This window comes from Corvus kubaryi, unplaced genomic scaffold (assembly GCF_017639235.1).
Source record: "Corvus kubaryi isolate FWS band 111438036 unplaced genomic scaffold, C.kubaryi_AGA036_p1.0 65456, whole genome shotgun sequence".
Classification (NCBI taxonomy): domain Eukaryota; kingdom Metazoa; phylum Chordata; class Aves; order Passeriformes; family Corvidae; genus Corvus; species Corvus kubaryi.
The window spans coordinates 7441-29682 of NW_024582014.1; the positions used below are offsets into that span (position 1 = coordinate 7441).

The 22242-nt window shown below is 39.8% G+C and overlaps 1 protein-coding gene across 3 annotated transcripts; it reads left to right on the forward strand.

The window, feature by feature from the left end:
- The first annotated feature begins 3749 nt into the window (after window positions 1-3749).
- On the forward strand, window positions 3750-21076 carry LOC121673486 (TBC1 domain family member 7-like). 3 transcript variants are annotated; one of them, XM_042046817.1, is made up of 9 exons: window positions 3750-4795; window positions 5241-5364; window positions 6082-6162; window positions 8970-9157; window positions 10789-10926; window positions 12542-12687; window positions 19878-20007; window positions 20416-20505; window positions 20825-20916. In XM_042046817.1, the coding sequence occupies exons 2-8, from the start codon at window positions 5253-5255 to the stop codon at window positions 20458-20460; spliced, it is 840 nt and encodes a 279-aa protein (XP_041902751.1). In that variant the 5' UTR covers window positions 3750-4795; window positions 5241-5252; the 3' UTR covers window positions 20461-20505; window positions 20825-20916. The 3 variants fall into 3 exon arrangements, with proteins under 3 accessions (XP_041902751.1, XP_041902752.1, XP_041902750.1); XM_042046818.1 differs by lacking the exon at window positions 20825-20916 and having other exon boundaries at window positions 20376-20429; XM_042046816.1 differs by lacking the exon at window positions 20416-20505 and having other exon boundaries at window positions 3752-4795; window positions 20825-21076.
- Window positions 21077-22242: the final 1166 nt, after the last annotated feature.

Genomic DNA, 22242 nt, shown 5'->3' on the forward strand with positions numbered 1-22242 from the left:
AAAGTATATCTTCCATCAGTTTAGAGCAAATGAAACCCACAGGAAAACTCCACTTATTTTTCGTATGTTACATCCTTGTGTCATAATGCCATGCAAATATGGACCTCCACACTGCATAAAATTGACATTCCATTGCTTTGCATTTTCCACTTTTTTTGATAAATTCACATAATGAGGTGTGCTTCTGATCTGTAGTTCTGATCTGTAATTCCAGTGACAGGTCAGTCACACAGCACAGGCTGAAATGACTTTCCAAGAGCAGCACATCATTCACAGAAAATTAGTGAAGCTTTAACAGCAAAAGCATTGCTTTTCATGAAGAAACATGGACACGATGCAGTCCATATTTTGCAATAAAATACATTAACAATGCCTGTTTGGCTTCCTTCTCATGTGACCTTGTATGTCAGTGAGTAATTCACTTGAGCAATATAAAGATATCACTACAAAATGCAAGCACAGTAATACAGTCACAGATAAAAACAAGAGATGCAGGATGCTAGCAGGGTACTAATTAGTTTGGCTCTGCTATCTCAGATAATTCCAAGCCAATTCCAAACCTGTTTCCCTTTTATCTTTCATGTGTGCTACCTTTTCTGATGTCATTGCAGTTTAAGAGAATTCAGTGCTTAGGTTATCATGGTTTGGATACATGCCTAGTTATGTATTATTGATTAATGATGTATTAATCAATTTTATTATAAGCACAGACCTCCACTTGGCTGATTGACACTAGCAGATATAAATGATTAAATTCTGCTTTCATTTACAGTGGCAAGAAAGAGATTCTGTCAATAGGAATGAAGATACTTTATGTCCCTAGACAAGGGAAAATAGGGTCATTATTTGGTTTATGAAAATATAAAATGTTTTAAATTAAATATTTAAGTCATGAGTCACTTGTGTGCTTTACAACACTGAGTTACAGCATATAGAGCCACTTGGCAAGTGCAGGTGGATGTAGAAGGGCAGGTAAAAGATAAAAAGGCTGTTAGAGTAAGAAAGTCCAACCCAAAAAATAGGTTAGTCAGCTTTGGTTTGCTGTGGATGTGTCACCATATAATAATTGTTCTAGTCATTAGCAGTTCATACTTAACCTATGCTTTTAATTTCATTTGTGTTTTGAAAAATCTCAAATTAAATTCTTTAATTTATTTCCAACTGACCTAAATATTTATGTAATATTTGCAACTGATCTCACTATAACCTATGATGTTAGAAACAGGCACCATTAAGAAAATCTCTGTGCGTAAGAAGCTTTCTATATAGGGGATTTTAAAACTTTACTAGGGGAAGAACATTAATTTTATTGTCTTTCAGGACAGGTATTGATTTTATGCTACACTTTTATGCAGCTAAATCTTTCAGAACCTAATTTTGTTTAGGATTTTTTAGCAATGGCGTAACATTCTGTTAATATTCTGTATCTCCTGCACTGTAAATTAGTGCTAAAATAATTGTGTGAGCTTCATGCTTTTTCAGAGCACCACTATAGCTATGTAATACATCCTGACAAGGCCAGAAATGAATGATTGAAAATTACAGAGATTTAATTTGCAGTAGCTGTTTCCTGCGTTATCGATAACCGTGGTTAGCTCCCAACACCACCGCACAACTCTCATCCCGAGACAAGTGCCATCTATCGAGAAAAGATGTATTTGAGTTGAGGAAGCCCCAAACGACTAAAACTGGAACCAGTCTGCCACCTGCTGCTGAGTAGAATTATTTCAAGGTTTGCTAGGACTTGCACTGACCCAAAAAACACCACTGCTGTGTGAGCTGGGTTTGACAAAAGCCTTGCCCATTCTTCAAGAGTGTGCTTTCTCCTTGGCTTCAAAAGTGTGGGGCAAGATTAAAATATTGGGACTTTCTGTGCATTTGAAAATAGGCCCCATAACCAAAGCAGCTGCCTTGTCTTCTCTCCTTGGCACTGGGGAGGCCACAGCTCGAGTGCTGTGCCCAGTTCTGGGACCCTCAATTCAAGAATAATGCTGAGGTGCTGGAGCAGGTCCAGAGAAGGGCAACGAAGCTGGGGAAGGGTCTGGAGCACAAGTCCTGTGAGGAGTGGCTGAGGGAGCTGGGGGTGTTCAGCCTGGAGAAAAGGAGGCTCAGGAGGGACATTATTGCTCTCTGCAGCTGCCTGAAAGGAGGGTGAAGCCAGGTGGGGGTCAGCTTCCTCTCCGGAGTTTCAGGTTGGACATAAGGAAGAATTTCTTCAAAGAAAGGGTGTCTAAACATTGGAATGGGCTGCCCAGAAAGTGGTGGAGTCACTGTCCCTGGAGGTGTTTAAGGAAGAAGTGGATGTGGCACTCTGGTCTACTTGACAAGGTGGTATTTGGTCAAAGGTTGGACTCGATTATCTCAAAGGTCTTTTCCAACCTAATTGACTCTGTGATTCTGGTACTTCAAAACCTTGCTGCAGCTAGCTCAGGCACTCGATGGCCTCGGTCAAGTTTCTGCTCCTGAGAAGGGGCCACGAGCTGAAAACTCTGCTCCTGCTGCAAGCAGCTGTCTGGTCCTTGCAATCGCACAGCGAGGGGCTGGCAAGATCTCAAACATAAGCATCACCAACAACTACAGAAGAACCCTAGCCCCGAATCAAAATCACACTACTAGTTTGACGCCCCAAGGTTTCAGCAGCACAGGTTGGTTTTCGAGGCTTTCGGCAGCGATATGTAGGTCCTTTATCTGTTTTGAGGGGCGGGATAATTATCATCCCGTACTTTGATCCCATGCACCCCAGTAAACCTTGGTTTTGCGAAATGCACTTCGCTTCCCAGAGGTCTCTCTAACTAACGCGTCCCTAGGAGTCACCGCGGATGGGGCAGAAGCACCGAGCACACGCGTTACAGCCAACAACGCGGTGCAGCCCTCAGCGCACCCCGCGCCATGCGGGCAGCCGGCTCTAAGGGACGGATGCCCTCTGAGGGCAGAGGATTGAGCTGGGGGGGTGACGGGGAGCACAGGCCGGGTGCGTGAGGAGCCCCGTGAACCCGAGAGGCTGCGAGACGCCCGCCGGAGAGCCCGCGACCCCCGAGCGTCCCCAGCGCTCCGCCCGCCGCCGGGGCGGGACGGGCCCGCGCATGCGCCGCAGCCGCGCCGCGCTCCGGTCGCGCCCGCCTGCCCGAGGTGCCGGGGGGCGGCGGGGCGAGCTCGGCGCGGCCCGGGTTCCCGGGGGTGCCTTGATCCCGTGCCCAAGTGTGCCCGTGTTTTCCTCTGGGACTGTGACGGAGGCCGGGAATTGAGCCCCGAGGTACGGCCGGGTGGGGGGGCCCTCCGGCAGGGCCTGCGAGGGAAGGGTGCTCGGTCGGCGGCAGAGTGCTGTGGCTCCTCACCCCGGGCCTGTGCGGCGCTGCTGCTGCTTCACCTGGCGTGACACTTAATGATACCATGGAAGCCTCTACTGAGGCCGAAAATGCATTAATTGAAGACAGAACGAGTTAATTGCACTCTTCTGTACAGCACACTTCCAAGGAGCTGGCTAAGGACTTGTTTCCCCCTTTCTTTTTCCAGTTTATTGAAGATAGATTTAAAGATTGGCACAATGGTCGTTTGTCTAGCATGAAAATACAAATCCTAAATTGTGAGGGAGTATATAAACTATCTTCCTCCTTTTACCAATGAGTAAATAAAATGTACTGCTGTTATAGTGCTAGTTTAAAATTATTAAAATAGTATTCCTGACTAAGAGGTCATGCTGTTACTTTTCAAATTATGTTTAATATTCCCATTCTGTTGTTACTTTTCAAATTATGTTTAATATTCCCATTCTGTGTCTCCTGACAGCTTTCCACAAGTGGTATGGGCTAGACGTGGGTTCTTTTAAAATTATTTTTCTAAACAACCTTTAATAAATTCAGCTTTTCAAAATTTGAAAATGTAAATGAGAATCTGGAAGTTTTCAAAAGTAGCTGAGTGTCTATCGCATCTTAAGTCTGCTTTTAGACATGGCTGCAATGTAAACAGTGAGTGTTGTGATCACTGGACCCTTAAATGCACCATACTTGACCATCACAGTCATTTTCATAAGGATAGTGCAGGGCTGGAATGTGTTGCAAGTAATACTTATTTCTTTTTTCTCTGGTTTTGAAGTAATTTGGCCTATCTCAGAAAGCACTAATTCAGTTGTTTGCTGGTTTGTGTTTTGCTGTCTTGTCTTGGCCCTGATCCTACAAAGCACTAAAAGCAGACATAATTTGGAACACAAATAGGCCTGCTAGGTTGTCCTGGTTTGAGACAAATTCGGAATAAAGTCCGAATTTGAATGTCCTCTGGTAGAAAGCAGGTTACAGCCATCCCTCCCCCACCAGGTTCGGGAAGAAATTCCTCGGAGGAAAGTGAAAAAGGGAAAAAACCGATTTATTTAACAAACACGCGGGAAAAAAAAAAATTCTCCAAGTTTTGCTGCTGTCAATGGACATAAAAGTTAAGATTGTTCTTTGTCCTTTGAGTTAGGAAACAGAACTATCTCATGTTTGCAAGCCTGCAGAGAAGAGAGAATTGATAGTTAGAGGGTTGAACTGAATTGAAATGTCATTTACAGTTGTTAGGACACACAGAGCACTCACTGGAATTTACCTTTGTTTCCACTATGGGGATGAGACATTTACTTGGTTTTAGCGCTGGAATAACAAGCTCAAGGCTGTGGCTGTTACAGCAGCTGGTAACAACATGAACATTTAATTCTTACCTGCAACTTAAGAAGAAACCTACATACCCAGCCTTATTCTTCCTGGTCACCCCTGTGCCACTGAGGCCAGCACTGGCTTGTTCTTGCTTCTGATTACCTTGGCTGGTGAGTATGAAACTTAATTTTACTTACCTGGGTAACAGTTCTACCTGAGTAGGGTTTTTGTAGTCAAAATTTTGCCAGACTCGTAACTGTAGTTTTTATATTGGTTTTGAAGTACACAGTGTGGTGTAAAGTGTTAAGTGTTTCTCCAGCAATTTTAAAAAAAACTTCTTGAAAATTAGCATAATTTGCTATGTGGATAATTTTTTAAAATCCCTGTGTTTTGTTTGTAAAGTTGGTATCTTTAGACCTTGTTTAGATTAAATTACGTTTGTCATTGTTTATGTTAGTATGTGACAAAAAAAATCCTGGAAGATTTTAATATTCTGTAGGGTTTATTAATACTCTAGAAACTTAGTAAGCTTCTATCAGTGTGCAAAATTACTTGACCTTAAAGCAATAGCAATGTATTCTTGTAAGTCTTCAGAGGAATTAATTGTTTTTCCAGAAGGGATCAGTCATGGCTGACGACTCTCAGAGAAACTTCCGCTCAGTATATTATGAAAAAGTGGGGTTTCGTGGAGTTGAAGAAAAGAAGTCGCTGGAAATTCTGTTAAAAGATGACCGTTTGGGCGAGTTGATTTCACTGTTTCCTCTATTTCTTGGGAGTTGGGGAGGGAGTAATAGAAAATGTTTTCCTGATCTGCTTAATACTCATTTAAGTTTTGCATCTTTATGTAGTAATCTCTCAGTTAGTGCTAGCAGACGTTTCATTTTCAAAGATCTGGAAATCTGATTTTTAATATTATTATGGATTTGTCAGCTTGATTGTTTCTTTTTTCCCCTTCTCTCGTTCTCTGTGCCCAAGAAACTAAAAGCTTTTTAGGGAAAGCAATTTTAATCTGAGAATGCATCGTCTCATGCTGTCAATTCCATCTAACTTCAAAGCAATGAAGATGTTGTTGCTGTTGGTCCCTGAGGAGTGCCACATCTCTAACAGAACAGAAAGATAAATGTTGTCCCTTTAAAAAAGGCCTTAATTGTTTTGACAGTGACACAGTTTAGAAAATGCCTATAAAAATGGCACAGTTTCCTCCTGATGAAACCTGGAGTAGTTTTACTGTAAGTCAGGCCAACGTATGTATTTGTCAAAATTGTTGCACTTAGAGAGCACGGTCTATTCTTGGTTTGAAGCAGTGAAAGTATTTGTTGATAGTAAATGATGGAAGTGGGGATTTCAATCTGCAGCTAAAGTTTGTCATACTTAGCTGGATCAGAGATGCAGACCTATTTATAATTAATCATATCTAAATTTGTCCTGATTTTTTTTCCTTTTTACTTCTTTACAGATGTTGAGAAGCTTTGCACATTTAGTCAGAGGTTTCCTCTTCCATCCATGTATCGTGTACTGGTGTGGAAAGTGCTTCTAGGTATGAAGTATAACATGGAAGGTGCACTTTTTTCTCTTTGGTTTGGGGTTTTTTTTTGTCTTTAAAGGAGTAATGACATGGATTATTCCATACTACCTTGCCTACTGATAGATATTTAGCCTACTTTTGTATCCACCTCAGATATACAATGGCAATTATAAAACAAGTTTTTGAGAACTTTGCTGAAATGTGCCTAGGAGAGTGTGTTTCTGTATTTAACTTTGTAACATTATCCAAGTAAATGTATGAAATGGATTTGAAATGTGGATTATAAGAAGTCATCGATACCTGATAAGATAGTCAGTTGTGTTCCTGAAATAACAGACAGTTAAGTTGAAGTAAAGTTGTGATTAATTTTAAACTGCATGAAGCATGGGGTGCATGTTTATTCTAAAGAGAAGCTCATGTTCTGCAGAATCTTGGTTTCTTATGGTTTTGCTTCTGGCTTTGAATTGTATTTGCCATTGCAGAAGATACAAGGCCGAAGACAATTTAATGGTATCCCCAGAAACTGTAAAAACCATAAATAGATGGTATTTTCCTAGAAGTGCACTAGTCAGGTGACTAATTAAAAAGTACAAATGACTTTGCACTAACTGGTTAAGTGCATTGGTTGACTAGATGCAACGTCATGTCCACTTGGAGACAGGAGGGGTTTAAAAAAAATATTAATTTTTTAATTCATTATTTTCCCCCTCCAATTTTCTAAAATTTGAAAGTTGTGGCTTCATGTTCCTGATTATTTGGATTTGTAAGCCTTTTTTTCGGCAAAGGTAGTAAATCAATAGTGCACAGAAGGGGCAAGATCTATTTACAACCCTTGAAGTTCTTGGCGTTGAACTGAGTAGTCCTACTTGATAAAAGCCTCTGCCATTAGAAAGATTATTGTACCCTGGGCACTAGTGAAGTAGTCAGCATCCTTTGAAATATTAGTAGTGGGAAATATAGCATAGGAGTTTTGGGCAAGTGACTCAGTACAGAATCCTTCAGCCAAAATTATAATAGCAAAATACAGTCTCTTTGCAAATTTTTGGCTCACTGCAGAGCCAGAACTTGGGCTGTTTTAGATAAAGGATCTGTGAATCATATGATAACACAAAACACCTTCTGAGTCAACTGCATGGAAACTTATACTGGTTCTTAAAAGTATTTTGTATTTTAAACCCAGAGTGATTCATTTCACAGCATGAAGTTGTCTCAGGGGATCTTTAGGTTGGATATCAGAAAAAGGTCCTTCACCCAGAGCGTGGCTGGGCACTGGAACAGGCTCCTCAGGGAAGTGGTCACAGCACCAAGCCTGACAGAGTTCAAGAAGTGTTTGGACAATGCTCTCAGGCACATGGTGTGATTTTTTGGAGTGGTCCTGTGCAGGGCCAGGAGAGGGACTCAGTGTTCCTTGTGGGTCCTTTCCAACTTGGGATATTCTATGATTTCAAGTATTTGTACTGTCATTCTCTGACATGCCTTGGGTGAACAGAGGTACAGGGGGGCTTTTCTTACGCTGTATTTTGGTGTTAACAGTTGTTAGAAAAGCTGGTATTGAGAAGGACAGTGCAAAATATCTCTTCCCTAAATGATTGGAACCACAGCCCAGTCCATGTCTGGTGAGAGGTGTTGCATGTTAATAATTTAAGAAGAGGAAGTCTGTCCTGTCAACAAAACTGTCCCAGACATGTACCAAGGCTTGCTGATGTCCCAGGTGACATGGTGTGTCAGCAATGCCTCTGTTACCTTCCTGTTCAAGGATGACTCATGATGGTTTCCAGGCACCCCTCTGTTGTTTCAGCTTCTTTTTGCCTGCCTAAGGTTGTCCTCTGTGTTTGAGGAGAGCAGCTGGCAGTGTGTACATACAGTTATGATGTTGACTCTCTTTTGGCATATCGTGGAAGACGTCTTGCTTTGTCCCAGCTTTTGAAATGCAGACAAGTTTGCAGCTGGAAAAGAAAAGATAATTTTTTGTCTGATGTGCTTGTTCCTAAACTCAGCCATTTTGTGGTTTAACACTTGGCAGGAATATTTTTTTCTTTGAAGGAGAGGTAAAAGCAGCAGGCAGCTTGTTTCAGAGCTGACTTTTGAAGAATACTTTGTTCTCATGGGTTTCTATGCTGGGAAGAATTCTGCTCCACTAATGATAGGGAAATGACATTTTTTTGCCTAGGTGTATGTAAGTTTTTATTTCTGTTGCAGGCTGTGACAGTTTTGTCATGAACATCAGTGCATGGCAAGATTGAGTCTTGAGTAAGGGGGAGGATTGAGTGAAATGTTGAGTATCTCTTGTGGAGATGCTGTGTGATTTTCTTTGCCTTTCTACTTAGATATTTCTATTTATTTTAGATTTTTTTTTCTCCCAGGAAACGAGAAAAGATATTAGTGTTGTGCTAAGAAAATAACAGATGTTACTTTGCAAATGAGTATGTGGCATTCTTAAGTTTTAATCTTTAGCTGATTCAACTGATTGATACTGGTTTTTGAATGTCATTTTAGGGAGGATTAATCTGTGATACAGTTGAGTAAAGACTTTTCTGGCAGTAAAGTAATACTGGAGTCTACAGTGTCTTTGTATTAGTTAATTGCATGTATATATTCTCTGTCATCTCAGACAATGTAGAATTTGAGAAAATGAACAGCTAATGTGTATAAAAATTCTGCACTGACTTTGTTTTCAAAATAAATGGAAGCTGGGCACAAATATACAACTAGTACAGTACTGAAAACTAGATAGGTATAAAAAGTAACAAGTAAGAATTCTCCTTACATTGTTTATATTTTTCTTTTAATTATTTTCTTTATTTTATTTTTGTTTTTAGGAATTATTCCTCCTCACCATGAGTCTCATGCTTTGGTGATGAAGTACCGGAAGGAGCAGTACTGGGATATTCACCATGCTCTTCGTGTCATTCGATTTATTAATGATTCTACCCCACAGGTTGATGTTTTTCTCCGCATACATCAACTGGAATCAGGAAAATTGCCTCGAAACATAGCTTTTCCACTGGTCAGTTGTCATTTTAACAGTCTTTTAAATACAGTACTTTATTGAACTTGAAACTATAAACCAGTGAGAAACTGAACTGCATGTCACCCCACAAATGCTTGTAAATAAATCAAGTAAGGTGAATGGAAAACAGAGAAGTACTAGTATAAAATAAGGAATTTTAGTCAAAGTGCTTTTCTCTTTTTCTTCCCCTAAGTACTTACGTAAGATTTCATGCCTTAAAATCTCTTGTGTATTTTGCCTGCTAGGTTTTAAGCCTTTTGTACTCCAGGGCACTTCAGTTTCTTTATAGCACTGAAATAAAAATTACATAATCTCATTGGAGCTCATAGGTTCTTACGTGTCGTGGAACAAGGATAATTCAGAGCCTGTGCAAGCAGTGATTTAAAGCAAGTGGCATAAAATATTTAAATTACTTGTTTCTAAATCTAGACGTTAGTGTACTGTCGTCCTTTTTATCTTGGTCTGAACTGACCTGGGCTTCTGTCAGGTAATGCACTACTCTGCAGTTCAGAGTGTACACCCATGTGGTTAAACAAGGCTGTGTTGTGATGGTAAGTTGGAAGTGTGATGATAAAAACAATGTGTGGTTCTTTTTGTGTAAGCCTCCATGAAATAGGAGATGGTTAAAGGAGCCACAGAGCTTTCTAAGTGGATTTCTTCCTCTAGTTAATGTTAATTTATCCATATTCACTCTAGCCTAGCTTAATTTGTAATTTTTCATCTGTAATCACAAATTTTGACATAAGTACTTAAAGAAAAGTTCAAAATTAAAAAAAAAAGTTAAAGTTAATATGGAAAATACAGTAATATTTTGAAATGGAGGATTACATGCAGCGTTCTCTTGTCAGAGGAGGGAATGTTTTCATACCTTTACCGTTTCCTAGGAAGGTGGCCATCCTACCCTGCAAATTTCCAGCAGAGAATTTTCCTTGGTCTTGGCATGTGATACAGTGGACTGAAGATTCCGCCCTTCTAGAGCAGTATTGCCTTCTGAGCAAGTGTTTTGTCAGTGCATCTCAGAGCTGCTCTCAGGGCTGTGGTGAGGTTTCACAGCGATGGTGTTTAGCAGAGCCACAGTCATTAGCCTTGTAACTCAGGTTTGTTTTGCTGCTGCAGAAAGCATTTGCTCTCTTTTCAGTGCAGTCACTGTCCCCTTAAACTTAGGAGAGGTTACTCTTGATAGTAATGCAGGTGTTTTATTGTAGAGGCAGAGGGAGATAAAGAGATGTCAGAATGATGTAAATATTTTGAAATGTTTGGGTAACAAACAGAAGTCTACCGAGTGTTTTGTGCATCTGAATGCAGAGAGTTCAAGTAGGGGTATGTGTATATTGCAGCAGTCTGTGTGAGAGACATATGCCAGTAGTATTTACGACTCTCCATATACTGAAGTGTGTTTTGGTTTTAAAAGCAAGACAAGTCTTACTTGCTCTGTTTCAATAGATACCTGCCATCATCATGCAGCTGCTGCCCAATGTCTTGTTTAGGAGTGTCAGAACAGCACTTCGTGTACATTGATTCCTGTTTTTTTTTTCCCTGAATAACAGAGAAAAGGAATATATGAATACTTTAAATTAGAATAGTCCAATACTTCTGTGTAGTTCACTTTTTTTGGCTTTGTTTTTCAGGAACCTGAAGATGAAGTGTTTCTTGCTATTGCTCAAGCAATGGAGGAAATGGTGGAGGATCCTATAGAATGCTATTGGCTTGTCAGTTGCTTTGTGAATCAGCTGAACAGCAAGCACAAAGATTCTTTACAACAACTGGTATGGAAAAAACACCTTTGTTTTTTAACTTTTGCGAGGAGAGGCAATCATAGAAAGCATTAATACAGGGAGACAATTGGAACACCAGAGGTGACACCCTTGGATTCTGTTCCACCAGCTGTTTTGAGAATAAGGGAGGAGTGCTTTTTGCAGGCAGGATTGTGCTGTCCTGTCTAATGTAACATTAGAAATTGTTTTTGTTTGCTACATGGTAATCCTCAATTACCTTTTTTTAGGTTGTCTAATGGTTACATTGTATCTAGTTGAATTATATGTCTCACAAATTGGTCACTTAAGAATTTTCTTTAAAGAATTAAAAATGCCAAAAGTTAAGAACATCTTGATGTACATCTGCTACTTTTTAGGCTGCATCTCTGGCACCCATATGCTGCTCATTGGATGATAGACAAAGCACAGTTGTTTTACTTTATAAATGGAGCAGGGTACTCTATCTTTAGAGAAACAGTATATTGCAAATTAGGTTATAATAAAAAGTGGAGTAGTTTCCTTTTAGCACTGATCATTTAAACACCATCGTAGAATATTCATTTTGAATTTCTGTCTTACTGATTTATAAAATTAAAGTTTGATTGTAATGCGTACTTACCAAAATTATGAAAGCTCTTGTAATTCATCAAATAGCCTTAAGAGATAAGGAGCTTTTAGTTAACAATATCCTCTGAGGTAAAAGTATCTAGTACATGTGCACCAGCAATTGCTGAATAGAAATTTGTTGTGGAAAATTATGCCTGCCCTTGTTAATTCTTTTTGAACTAAGAAACAGTTTTTAAACCTACCTCCTGTTTCTGTGAGTGGTACATTCAACTATAGCAGTTCAAAAGGAGCATTTGTAAAGAAGGTGTGTGTTCGTACTATGTGAAGAGTGCCAAGCGTCTCCCTTCCTAGGTTGTTTTGTTGTTTTTTTTTATAATACAAACAATGTACCAAGACTCAGGTGAGAATATGGGCAAAGGAAATGTTTCCTGCCTTTGACAGCTGAAGTCCTTAGCAGTTTGCCTAACTATGACAGAAAGCATAAAGGTACTCAAGAATTTATAATAATGTGTATTGTGTTACATTAAAATTTAAACAAGATGAGAAAATTATCTACTTGTTTATGCTTTAAATACTTCTGGTTTTTAAACAATCAGTGTCCAGCTTTTAATGGGTTGCACAGGGATTTGCTCTCAAAATGGATTTTTTGGGTTTTGCTGCATTGTGTGTAGAATTTTTTTGATGTGTGCTAAGGCGATTAGGTTTGAGGTGCATGAAACTCAATTTTACTTGTGAAGGTAGCAGTAATTAGTGTGTGTTTAATCTCTGCATTGCCTTACGCTCTGAAACACCTCCCTGCAGTAGGGAATACTGCATATCTTGGAAGTTCTGCTAGTGGTCAGCAATTTAAGGAAGCTGAGGTTGTTTCTTTGGTTAAGTACATAATTAGTTAATTGCAAAAGCCAGTAACACCCGTATTTTGGAGCACTTAAAACGATGAAGGTACATTATTTTAATGTTGTTTTATGCCAGTTGAATTTTTAAGGCTTGTCTTACAGTGTGCATTAACTATGAAGGTATTCTGATGTGAGTTATCTAAAATTTTCTAATTCTTTTTCAGCCAAAAATTCTGGAGCAGTATTTGAACATTGAAGATAACAGACTACTGATGCATCTGAAAGCATGTGCTGCAATGAGCAAACTCCCGTACGATCTTTGGTTTAAAAAGTGTTTTGCAGGATGTTTACCTGAGTCCAGTTTACAGAGGCAAGTTCTTTTTCTTTTCTTTCTGTTTGTAACTGCATAGTAATTTCAGCTTTTTGTCATCACTAGCAGGAAAAGAGCTTTCCATACTTTATCTGTAAGATTATGGTGTTAACTTTCTTGCTAACTTGGAAATTATAAAATTGGATTTAATTCCCCTTGTTACTGATGCAAGATAATCAATCTCTGTGTGATCATTTCACCCACTGAAAATAAAAAGAATGGAGCTGAGTATACCAGCTCATTCTGTTAGACACGTAGTGCCTCCTAGGATGTAGAACTCCAAACCCTCTGTCAGTGTTACATAGCTAAATAGTAGTCAGTTTTTGGGCTTTTTAACAAAAATCTGTGCTTAGGGAGTGATTGTAATGCTGTGTTAGTGTTAGATGAAAAAGATTTTGGGAATGTGTACAGGTTTTGCTGGGATAGAGTTAAATTTCTTCAGAGCAGCTGGTATAGGGCTGTGTTTTGGAACACAGGGATATTCTAGTTGCTGCAGAGCAGCGCTTACACAGCATCATTCTGCTCCTCACCAGCAAGGAGGCTGGGGGTGCACAAAGAGGACTGGCTGGGAGGGGACACAGCCTGGACAGCTGACTCCAGCTGACCCTAGGGATATCTGATTTCATGTGGAGTCATGCTCAGCAATTAAGCTGGGGAAGAGGTTGGCAGGTGGGAGCACTTGCTTGGGGACTTGCTGGCCATCAGTTGGGGTGGTGGGCAACTGTTCTCAGTTGCATCGCTTGTCTCAGGTTTTATTTTCCTCTCTTTGTTATGTTTTCCTTCTCTTCCTTACAATTCTTTGAAATTATTACTTCATTTTAATTATGAAACTTTTTTTTCTTCACCCACAAATTTGTTTCTTACGTCTACCCTTCCAATTCTTCCCCCATCCCACTGGGGGGTATATTAAATGGGTGGCTGTCTGGTGCTCATTTGCTGGCTGGGGTTAAACCATGACAGAATGTTTATTTTAAAAATACTAGGGCAACTTTAATATTACAAAATTAATGAAATAGTGGATTATTATCAGGATTCTACAGTTAGAAATAGGATGTTGAGCTTTTAGAAGGGAAAAATCCTTGTGCATGACACTTCACTGAAGGGCTTTTGAAATGAAGCTTGTGTGATTTCTCTAATTCTGCTGCCTGAGAACTCTTGGAAAGCAGGAAATTCAGGCTCAATGTAGAGAAACATCTTTTTGCATTAATAAGAGTTGCTGATAGCTGAACAGGATGTGGCACAAAGAAAACAATGGTGTAATTTTCAGCTGTCTGAAAACTTTGAGAACCAACAATGTTCAAGGGAAGTTTTACTTTGAGGGAATCACAGGATTTCAGTGGCTAAAATAGGAACCTAGCATGGAAACAGTGCTTTGTAAATTGCTTTGTAGAAAATGCTTTTATGGTGGTAAAGTTGGTCATAATCTGAATAGTGGATGCAGTGTGTGTTTGTTTATCTGGGACTTCATGTTCCGTGGAGGAAAGTGGAAAATGGCTGCTTTTAAAAATGTTTTATTTACCCTTATAAGAGTAAGATGATTTTAGGGAACAAGCGGTAAGATTAGAAATCATTCTCTCTGCTCTTGTTGGACCATGGTCTTTGAGGTTCTGTAGGTTTTACTGTTGTCAAGGATTATGCTTGAGAGAAAAACCATTTTGTGAAGGATAGAGACCTTTAGGTGCAACACGATAATTGTTATGTGGCAAGTTCTTCTCATCAAGCACCTATAAGGCTCCAAAATAGTCTTGTCTGTGTAGTGATTGTCTGTGATGGGGTGGTTGAAAGCTTTTAGTACTTCTGTGACTACAGAAATTATGTAAGCATGCATAGTATAGGATGTTTGTTACAGTTTAGAGCTCGTGTGGTTCAGTGTTGCTACTGGATCTTATGGCTGTGGACAAGAGCTGAAAGAGGAATTTGTATCAGAGCAGATTTGCTCTTGGAAGATGAGGGGTTTTTTTAAAATTTCTGTTGAAAATTGAAAATTTTATTGGAGATGTGTCATCCTGATGGTGTAAAAGGAAAAATCTAGATGAAGAATTTTAATTTTGTATTTCATCTTGCCAGAATATTTGGTTTCAAATATCTACCATTTTGAATCAGTTTTATTTATATAAAATATTTTGTCTAACCAGTATACATCTTTAGCATTCCCATATACTATTTTACCTTACTGAAATAGAATATTTTGATTACTTGGAATTTTTTAATACTTTTTTTCCCCCTGGAAAAGGTCAAAATACTGGCTTTTTGTATCACTCTGAAGTAAAAACAAATTTCAGTGTTGGTACTTCTGACGGCAGAACAATCCCTTTTCCCAGCAGTTCTTGTGGGAACATGATGAAAGTGCACTTTTTCTTGGCAGTTTAGGTTTCTGAATTATTCAGTTGTAATCATAATGGCCTTATTCGCTGAGGAAATAACATACTTCATGGGTAGTATGTGACAGATGAACTTAATTAATGCTTGGAGATTTGGTTTGGATTAGGATCTAGGAGCCCCAGTGCTTATCTGAAATGCATCCAAATGTCAGTGTTGGAACTGCTGAGGTTTGAAGGTCTCCAGTTCTCCTGTGAATTTTGCTTACTTTCTTGTCAAGTGAGAGATTATCTGAACACAGTCTTTTATGATCTAACTTATGATTTAGCACTGTACTTCTTAGAGAGGCTGCTTGCTTTCTATGAACTGTAGTCTTTTCTGCCAAGCAGCTTAATCTAAGTTTCATGGGTTTGGTTTTTTGTTTGTTTTCCTCTAAGGTGTACAAGACTTGTATGTGCTGTGCAGAAATTTACCTGATAATGGTGAGATGAAGTTGCACAATGCCAATACCTGACAGGCATTGTCACTCAGTATAAATACTATTCTATAGCACACTTCGAGTTAGACCATAGGTAAAAGTTATGCATCAGTTTAATTTAAACGGGCTTGGAAAATACATTCAGACAGGTTTCATGGGGAGAGTTTTCCTTTGGGCTTATGCAGTGTCTAATACACTTGGCATATTCTGTGATGAGCTTCTTAACAAACTTTAAGAAGTTGTCACATTGGTAGAAGAGAGGAGCAGACTGGCCATTTCAAAGACTCTGTATCCCACCTGGAATATAGACAGGGTGCTCCCTGGGAGATGAACGAGCCTGTAGCACAGGTTTGAGAGGCACAGAAAGGTGTACTTCTCTCTGAGACAGGGAGAGAACTGGATCACGCCTTTGTTTTCATACTCCTCATTGCCCTGTTTGCTTGATTCGTGCAGCAGTGTATCTGTTCATCTGTTTGGTAAGCCCATGAGTGGAAAGCTTTCCAGTGGTGCTGTGTGGGCCCTCAGCTGGAGATCCCTGCTCTTAAAGCTTGGGATCCTGTTTGTGGCTTCAGCTCTACAGGCAAAATGGCACTTTGGCTGCCGGTTTGATCTGCACTGTCACCCCACATGATCCAGCAGAAGCAGTGCAGCTCTGCAGTTTTAATTGTGAATGAGCCAGGCATTTTTTACGGCCTAATGATGCCAATCCCGTATCAGGCCCCTGACTACTGTTGTTTGTACTCTGCACTGAAGGCTTGGCATTAGCTGGGTGGTGTTAGGTTATTAGTCTCTGGCGACTTGCTAGTGGCAAAGTATTTGGTCATTCTCCTGAAATCTTATTACTTCAAACTGGCACTACCACATGTATTAATATAATTTTGTGGTTTTACATCTGTGATCTCCATGCCCTGCATAAATTACATTTAGTTGTCAAAATGTAAGTGATTTCTTAATAGAAACAACAGAAATGTGGAAAATGCCTTAATTTTACTGTGGAGCAGGAGGGCATAAGAATGTACATGTGGGTTGCTACTACAGAGAGACTTAATTCTGTTTGTCTCACTGAGCTGCTTTTCAGGTCTGCAAATGGATGGGCACAAGATCATGATATGAGATCAGGGTGAGATTTCTGTGAGCCTCATCGTGTCCCTCCATGCCCAGTTACCTCTGGAAGGACACTTGAACTGCAGGCAGAGGAGAAAGCGTTGGTTCCTTTTAGGTATCTCTTGCCTGGATATGACTGGAGGACCAGAACCAGGAAATAAAGTTGAGTGTGTTTACCCTGCAGCGTAGGGAAAAGCTGTGACATCAATGGTGATATTTCAGAAAAAGAGAGCAGCAATGCTGGGATGCCTCTTGTGTATTACTGCATTGTAGTGGTGCAGGAAGCTCAGAAAGTGCCTGGAGAATGGCATCCCTTCACACACAGGTGCACACAGAGTGAGGCGTATCTTGTCTACAGAAGAAGCTCAGTGAAAAGTAAATGGTTTCATTTGCATAATCCTTGGCACGCTCTTTGCCTTTATAACTTCCTATTTTTATTTTTCCTTGTGGTTGTCAATACTGCTTCACTGTTCAAGAAACACCTACAAGAGTGTTCCTGTGGTAAATTGAATAGTTGTATTTCATGGAGGATGATAGTCACACAAAACAGTGAATTTCATTCAGAACACGTGTTTATTTTTCTGCATTCCTGATTAGGGCTGTAGGCACAGTTTCATGATATTTCTCTTATACTTTCCCCCTCTCTAAGAGTATCAAAGAATGGGTAAAGAGTTGCAGTCTCTAGCAGTAAACTTGACCTTAAATGATTGCTATTATTCATAGAGTGGAAGCAGGACACCTGTTACCATCAGTAGATTTACAGTGTATAAAGATTGCTGTATGAGAAGAGGATCATCAGAAAATCCGTTTCCTTGAAACTGCTGTGTGTTTTTTCCATTTTTGACACAGTCTATGTTGTTGTTCCTGGCTCTGCTGGTACAGACAAGGTGGTGACTGTTGATCACAGTGTTGCACAGTCATTCCTGATTATTGTCACTGGTGGAGTTGTACTAAGAGTAACAATAGCTGGAAATGTTAAGGGAAAAAATATTGCAGTAGACACAGCTGGTTAGTGCTGACATCTCACTCACTTTTCTGTGCACCATCTTCCAAAATTTGTTAAGGCACTGGTGATTTAGATACTGCATCTGTTTTGCCATTGTTAAAACATTTGTTCTGGAATCAGACTGAATAATGCCGGAAAACAATAGAGTGTTTTCTGAGCATAGCATGTAACCTAATGTAATTATGGAGACTGAAGTCAGAAGGATTGGAAGCAAAATAATGAAAGAAGACTGGATATTTTATAATAGGATGAGTAAGTTTGTTTTCAAATTAACATGAGCTTTAATATGAACTTTAAAAATGATTTCCTGTTTTTGAGATCTGCTACTCTCTATAATTGTCACTCATAATTATAGTTCTGATGCACATGAAATAGATGAGGAAGTTGTTCTTGGGTTCTAAACAGATGTGTTTGTGGAGGAAAATGTTCTAGGAGTAAACAGGGGTGACCTGTACAGTGTTGAACAGAATTGTTGTTTCAGTTTTCTCATGTCCTTGCTTAAAGCTTCCTAGACCTGACTTCAACAGCAGTGTAATATTTGCAGTGATCATTTCTCCTGGGATGCTTGAATCACAAATGAAGCAGTAAGATTTTGATCTTGGATTGTGTGTCGTTCCTGTCCCTGGGGGAATTGTACTAATTGTTTAATCATAGTGAGACAGGGAATTAAAACTAAATTGCAAGGGGGAAAGAAACTGGCTGTGCCTTTTTTTTTCTTTATCTGTCCATGTGGGTTTTTTGTTTCCTTTTACTTTCAGAATAGTGCTGAGGATGTTACACATTCTTTTCCTCCTTTCTTCATTATAAGTTAAAATCTAGTCCTGTGTTTGAGTTTGTGCCTGTTGCCTCAGGTCCCTTCACTGGGCATGGTTGGAAAGAGCCTGGCTCCACCCTTTTTGTACTCTCCCTTCAGGTACTTGTATACATTGATGAGATTCCCCAGATCCCTCTCTTCTCCAGGCTGAGCAGTCCAAGCTCTCTCACCTTTCCTCATAGGAGAGATGCCACGGTCCCTTCATCATCATCATGGCTCTTGGCTGGGGCCTCCCCTCTTAACTCCTTGTGTAAAAGTGTGATCCTACACTTCATTTCAGCTGTCAAAGTTTGTGTTGTGCCTGTGTTTTGCTCTGCTGGCACTCTGGGCTCAAGGGCAAATTCTTCTGAGAGAGGTCATACGAAAATTGGGTTGTCCCTGGAAGGAGCACACCCATAGATCCAAATTTATAGATGGGCCGCCGAAGATGTTTTTCAGTTAGCGTTACTGTATTCAGAAATTACGGAGGATAGCGTGATATTTATTCCCCCATGTTTTTATTTGGAAGGAGAAATACTTTGAACAAGTGCCCAGAAGGGGCAAGAACTGTAATCCTCAGAAACTCTTTTTGACACAGCTCTTAAAATTCAAGAACTAAAAATAATGTGAGCCCATAAAAGCTGCCATCTGACAGATGGTTTCACACTGTTTTGTGTAGTCTTTCATCCTGAGTCTGTTGAGCTGGGCCTGAGAGAGAGCTGCTGGATGAAGAACGATTTCAAATTGTTGCAGGCTGTTTTGGTAGAGATGATCCATTTTAATATTCATCCAAGTTCTGTCGCTGAAGCCTTTGCAGGCCTGCCCTTCAGGTTTTCTTAAAACTGTGAGGTCCAGGTACAGTTTCACATGAGAGGTAGGAGTGCTTAAGTATTTCTGAGAGTGTCTGTGCACAGTGGGATGGATTGGAAGACGTAATAGTTGTTCCTTCTGTCTAATTTAAACATCATGGATTACATCCTGCTGTTAGGTCATAATTGTATCTCATACAGTAATGACCTGGAATATTAACCTGCTTGAGATGTAATAGCTCAGTCTTACATAGCTTTGAATTTTTAGCAAGTTAGCTGTTTGAAGAGTATCTTTATTAAGCATGCTAATGAAGTTAATTTCTTTTTTTTTGCATTAGCAAAAATTCTCACCTTTACTACACGCTGTAGAGTAGTTGTTACAGTCCAGGCTATTAAGCCAAGATTTGCTTTTTGTGCTTGAGCTTGTAAACGGTTCAATTTCTAAACAGCAACACACCGTATCAGTACATACCAATTACTGCTTGCCATCCCTCTGCTCTGTACAGATTGAGGAGTTGATAAAATGTCTTCTATTTATCCTGACCTGAATAATTCAATATGTTGCTTTTCTTCAGAAAAATAATCTGGATAGAGATGGTTGTACAAATGCTGTTCTAGCAGAGAAATAAGCAGATAAGCACTGCAATAATGTTTAGTGATTCCTTTTCACTTTTCTTTCAGAGTTTGGGACAAAGTTATTAGTGGATCCTGCAAGATTCTTGTTTTTGTTGCTGTGGAAATATTATTAACCTTTAAAATGAAGATAATAGCACTGAATACTGCAGAAAAGATCACACAGTTTTTGGAAAATGTAAGTACTCTAATTATGCTTTGCATTACCTTTTATAGCTTATAACTGTTTCAGCCTGAATCGCTTGCCTGCTGCAGATGTGCCAAAGATATTCTTACATTACTGAGAACAGTCTAGCAGTATCAAGGTGAAGGGAGAATGCACAGCAATGAGAATAATAACTTCTTCTATCAGGAGGTAAGGCTTCCATAGAATGAAATGTTTTTTAGGCTTAGGGAATGTATTATCTATGTCTGTACAGAATTAACATTCCTTGTGATACTACAGGGTTTTTCTGTGAAAGTAAGTGCAGGTCAGGTTAGGTTAAGTTTTCTGGAGGTTTCTTAGAAGGGTTGATTTCTGGCAATGTTTTTTGCTTCTTGCCTGAGTGCAAATCTGTAGACTCAAGCAGTGTTCTGTTGACGTGAGCATGGGATCATGAACCTGACCCTGAGCCTTCCTGACACTGAATAGTAACGAGCCATCTCAGCAGGGCTGTAGGGTCCCAGTGTAACCCAGGTGAGTTAAATGAGATACAGTTTGTGGTCATGGATGGCCAGTGTGAGTTATGCCGGGTGTCAGGGATATGGGAACTGTGAGATGCCTGGCTGCTTATCAGCATTTTGGAAATAAAAGCTTTTTGTCCAAAACCTGGCTGTAATATGGTGTGTGCAGGACTGAGGGATGGTGGGATGGGAGGACAGGGAGATGGGATTCTAGTTTTGTTTTCTTTTTTATAAAGAGATAAAATCTAAACTGGAAATTGAAAATCTTTATTTTAAATTAAACAGTCTAAATGGAGTGCCCTGACCAGGCACCTTGCCTTGATCTTTTGTAGATTCCTCAGGACAACACCGACGCCATTGTCAGCAAAGCCGTGGATCTGTGGCGCACGCACTGCGGGACTCCAGCACACTCAGTCTGAGAGCTCTCTTGGCTTGTGACAGCTTGGGAAAAAAAAAAAAAGACTTTTGAAAAGACATTTTACCATCCTAGTGTGATGTTCTTCATTAACCCTTTTGTGTAAAGATGCTATCAAAGCATGGTAACCAATATGTAAATATTTTTCAATAAATACAGGTGGAATGAAGATACTTAGTGGTGGTTGATGATGTCTGAAGTGTTAATTGATCATCCAGCTACAGTATTTTGATTGCACAGTGTGCTCTCTTGCTTTTGCAGAAGTAAACCTAACTCTTGAAGCAAGGTAAATAGATTTACTTGTAATTTTAAGATGTTGCAGTATGCCAGCTTATACTAGATATAACCAGTTACTACCTGGATGTGTTTGTACGGTGAATTTGCTGAATGTCAGCCTGCTGGGTGGTGAACGAGCATGCTTTTGTTAGAAATGTAATTGTACTCTATTAACACTGTAAATTTTCAGGTCAATGAAGCTTCCCAAATCTGAGGTACAGGACATCACAATGACCAGGGTGACATCCTTTTCCGAAGTGTTTTAAAATACTTTCTTTTTAGCTGTCAGACAGCTTTCTGTGGCTGTATCTCCTTTGTTCTTCATGGAAGATATTCTAGAGAAGTGGATCTGTGCAGGTATGGAGAAAATCAGGGGGATGAGCCAATATAATTCAGAATCACAGCCCAGTAATAACCGTTGCTTCTGTTGAGTGCTCGGCTCGAAGCTGTTGTAATTTGATTCTTGTTTGGTTTAGATTTCAAAATAAATTCAGTACAGAAATGTAATTCATGATGTACGTAAAAGTAGAGTGATTAGCCATAGATAGAGGTTTACTGGGGAACTGATGTTTTTCTTGTAAAAGTGTAAAATTCTATTTCTACCTCTTGCATAGACCACGGAATTGTACATAAAAATGTGTTGCTTAGCTGTTACTTGATTCAAGCTGTTACTTGATTCAGCTCTGTCTGCTGAGTGCCAAGGATGCTCACTGCACTTGAGAGAGAGTGTTCAGCTTGCACGGGGTGTCGTGCAGACTTGAAATGCTTTAGAAACTTTTGTTTTAAGCTGGGTCATGTTTACTTTGCAGCAAGTTAAGTGGGGGAGCCTGGGACTCAGCTGGGGTTACCCCTAAAGTCCTGGGGAGATGATCTCTGATGGATACTGAGACCTTGCTGTTGGTGTTGCTGGAATGCCTGAGTTCAGCCAGTTCAGGAAAAGCGTGTTTGTGTCTGCTTTGGAATCCACTGTTGTGCCTGCACTGCAGTGTAATCCACTGAGTTCACATTGGATGGGCGCTTGCTTCCCTAGCGCCGGCACGGGAGCTGGGTAGGGTGGAC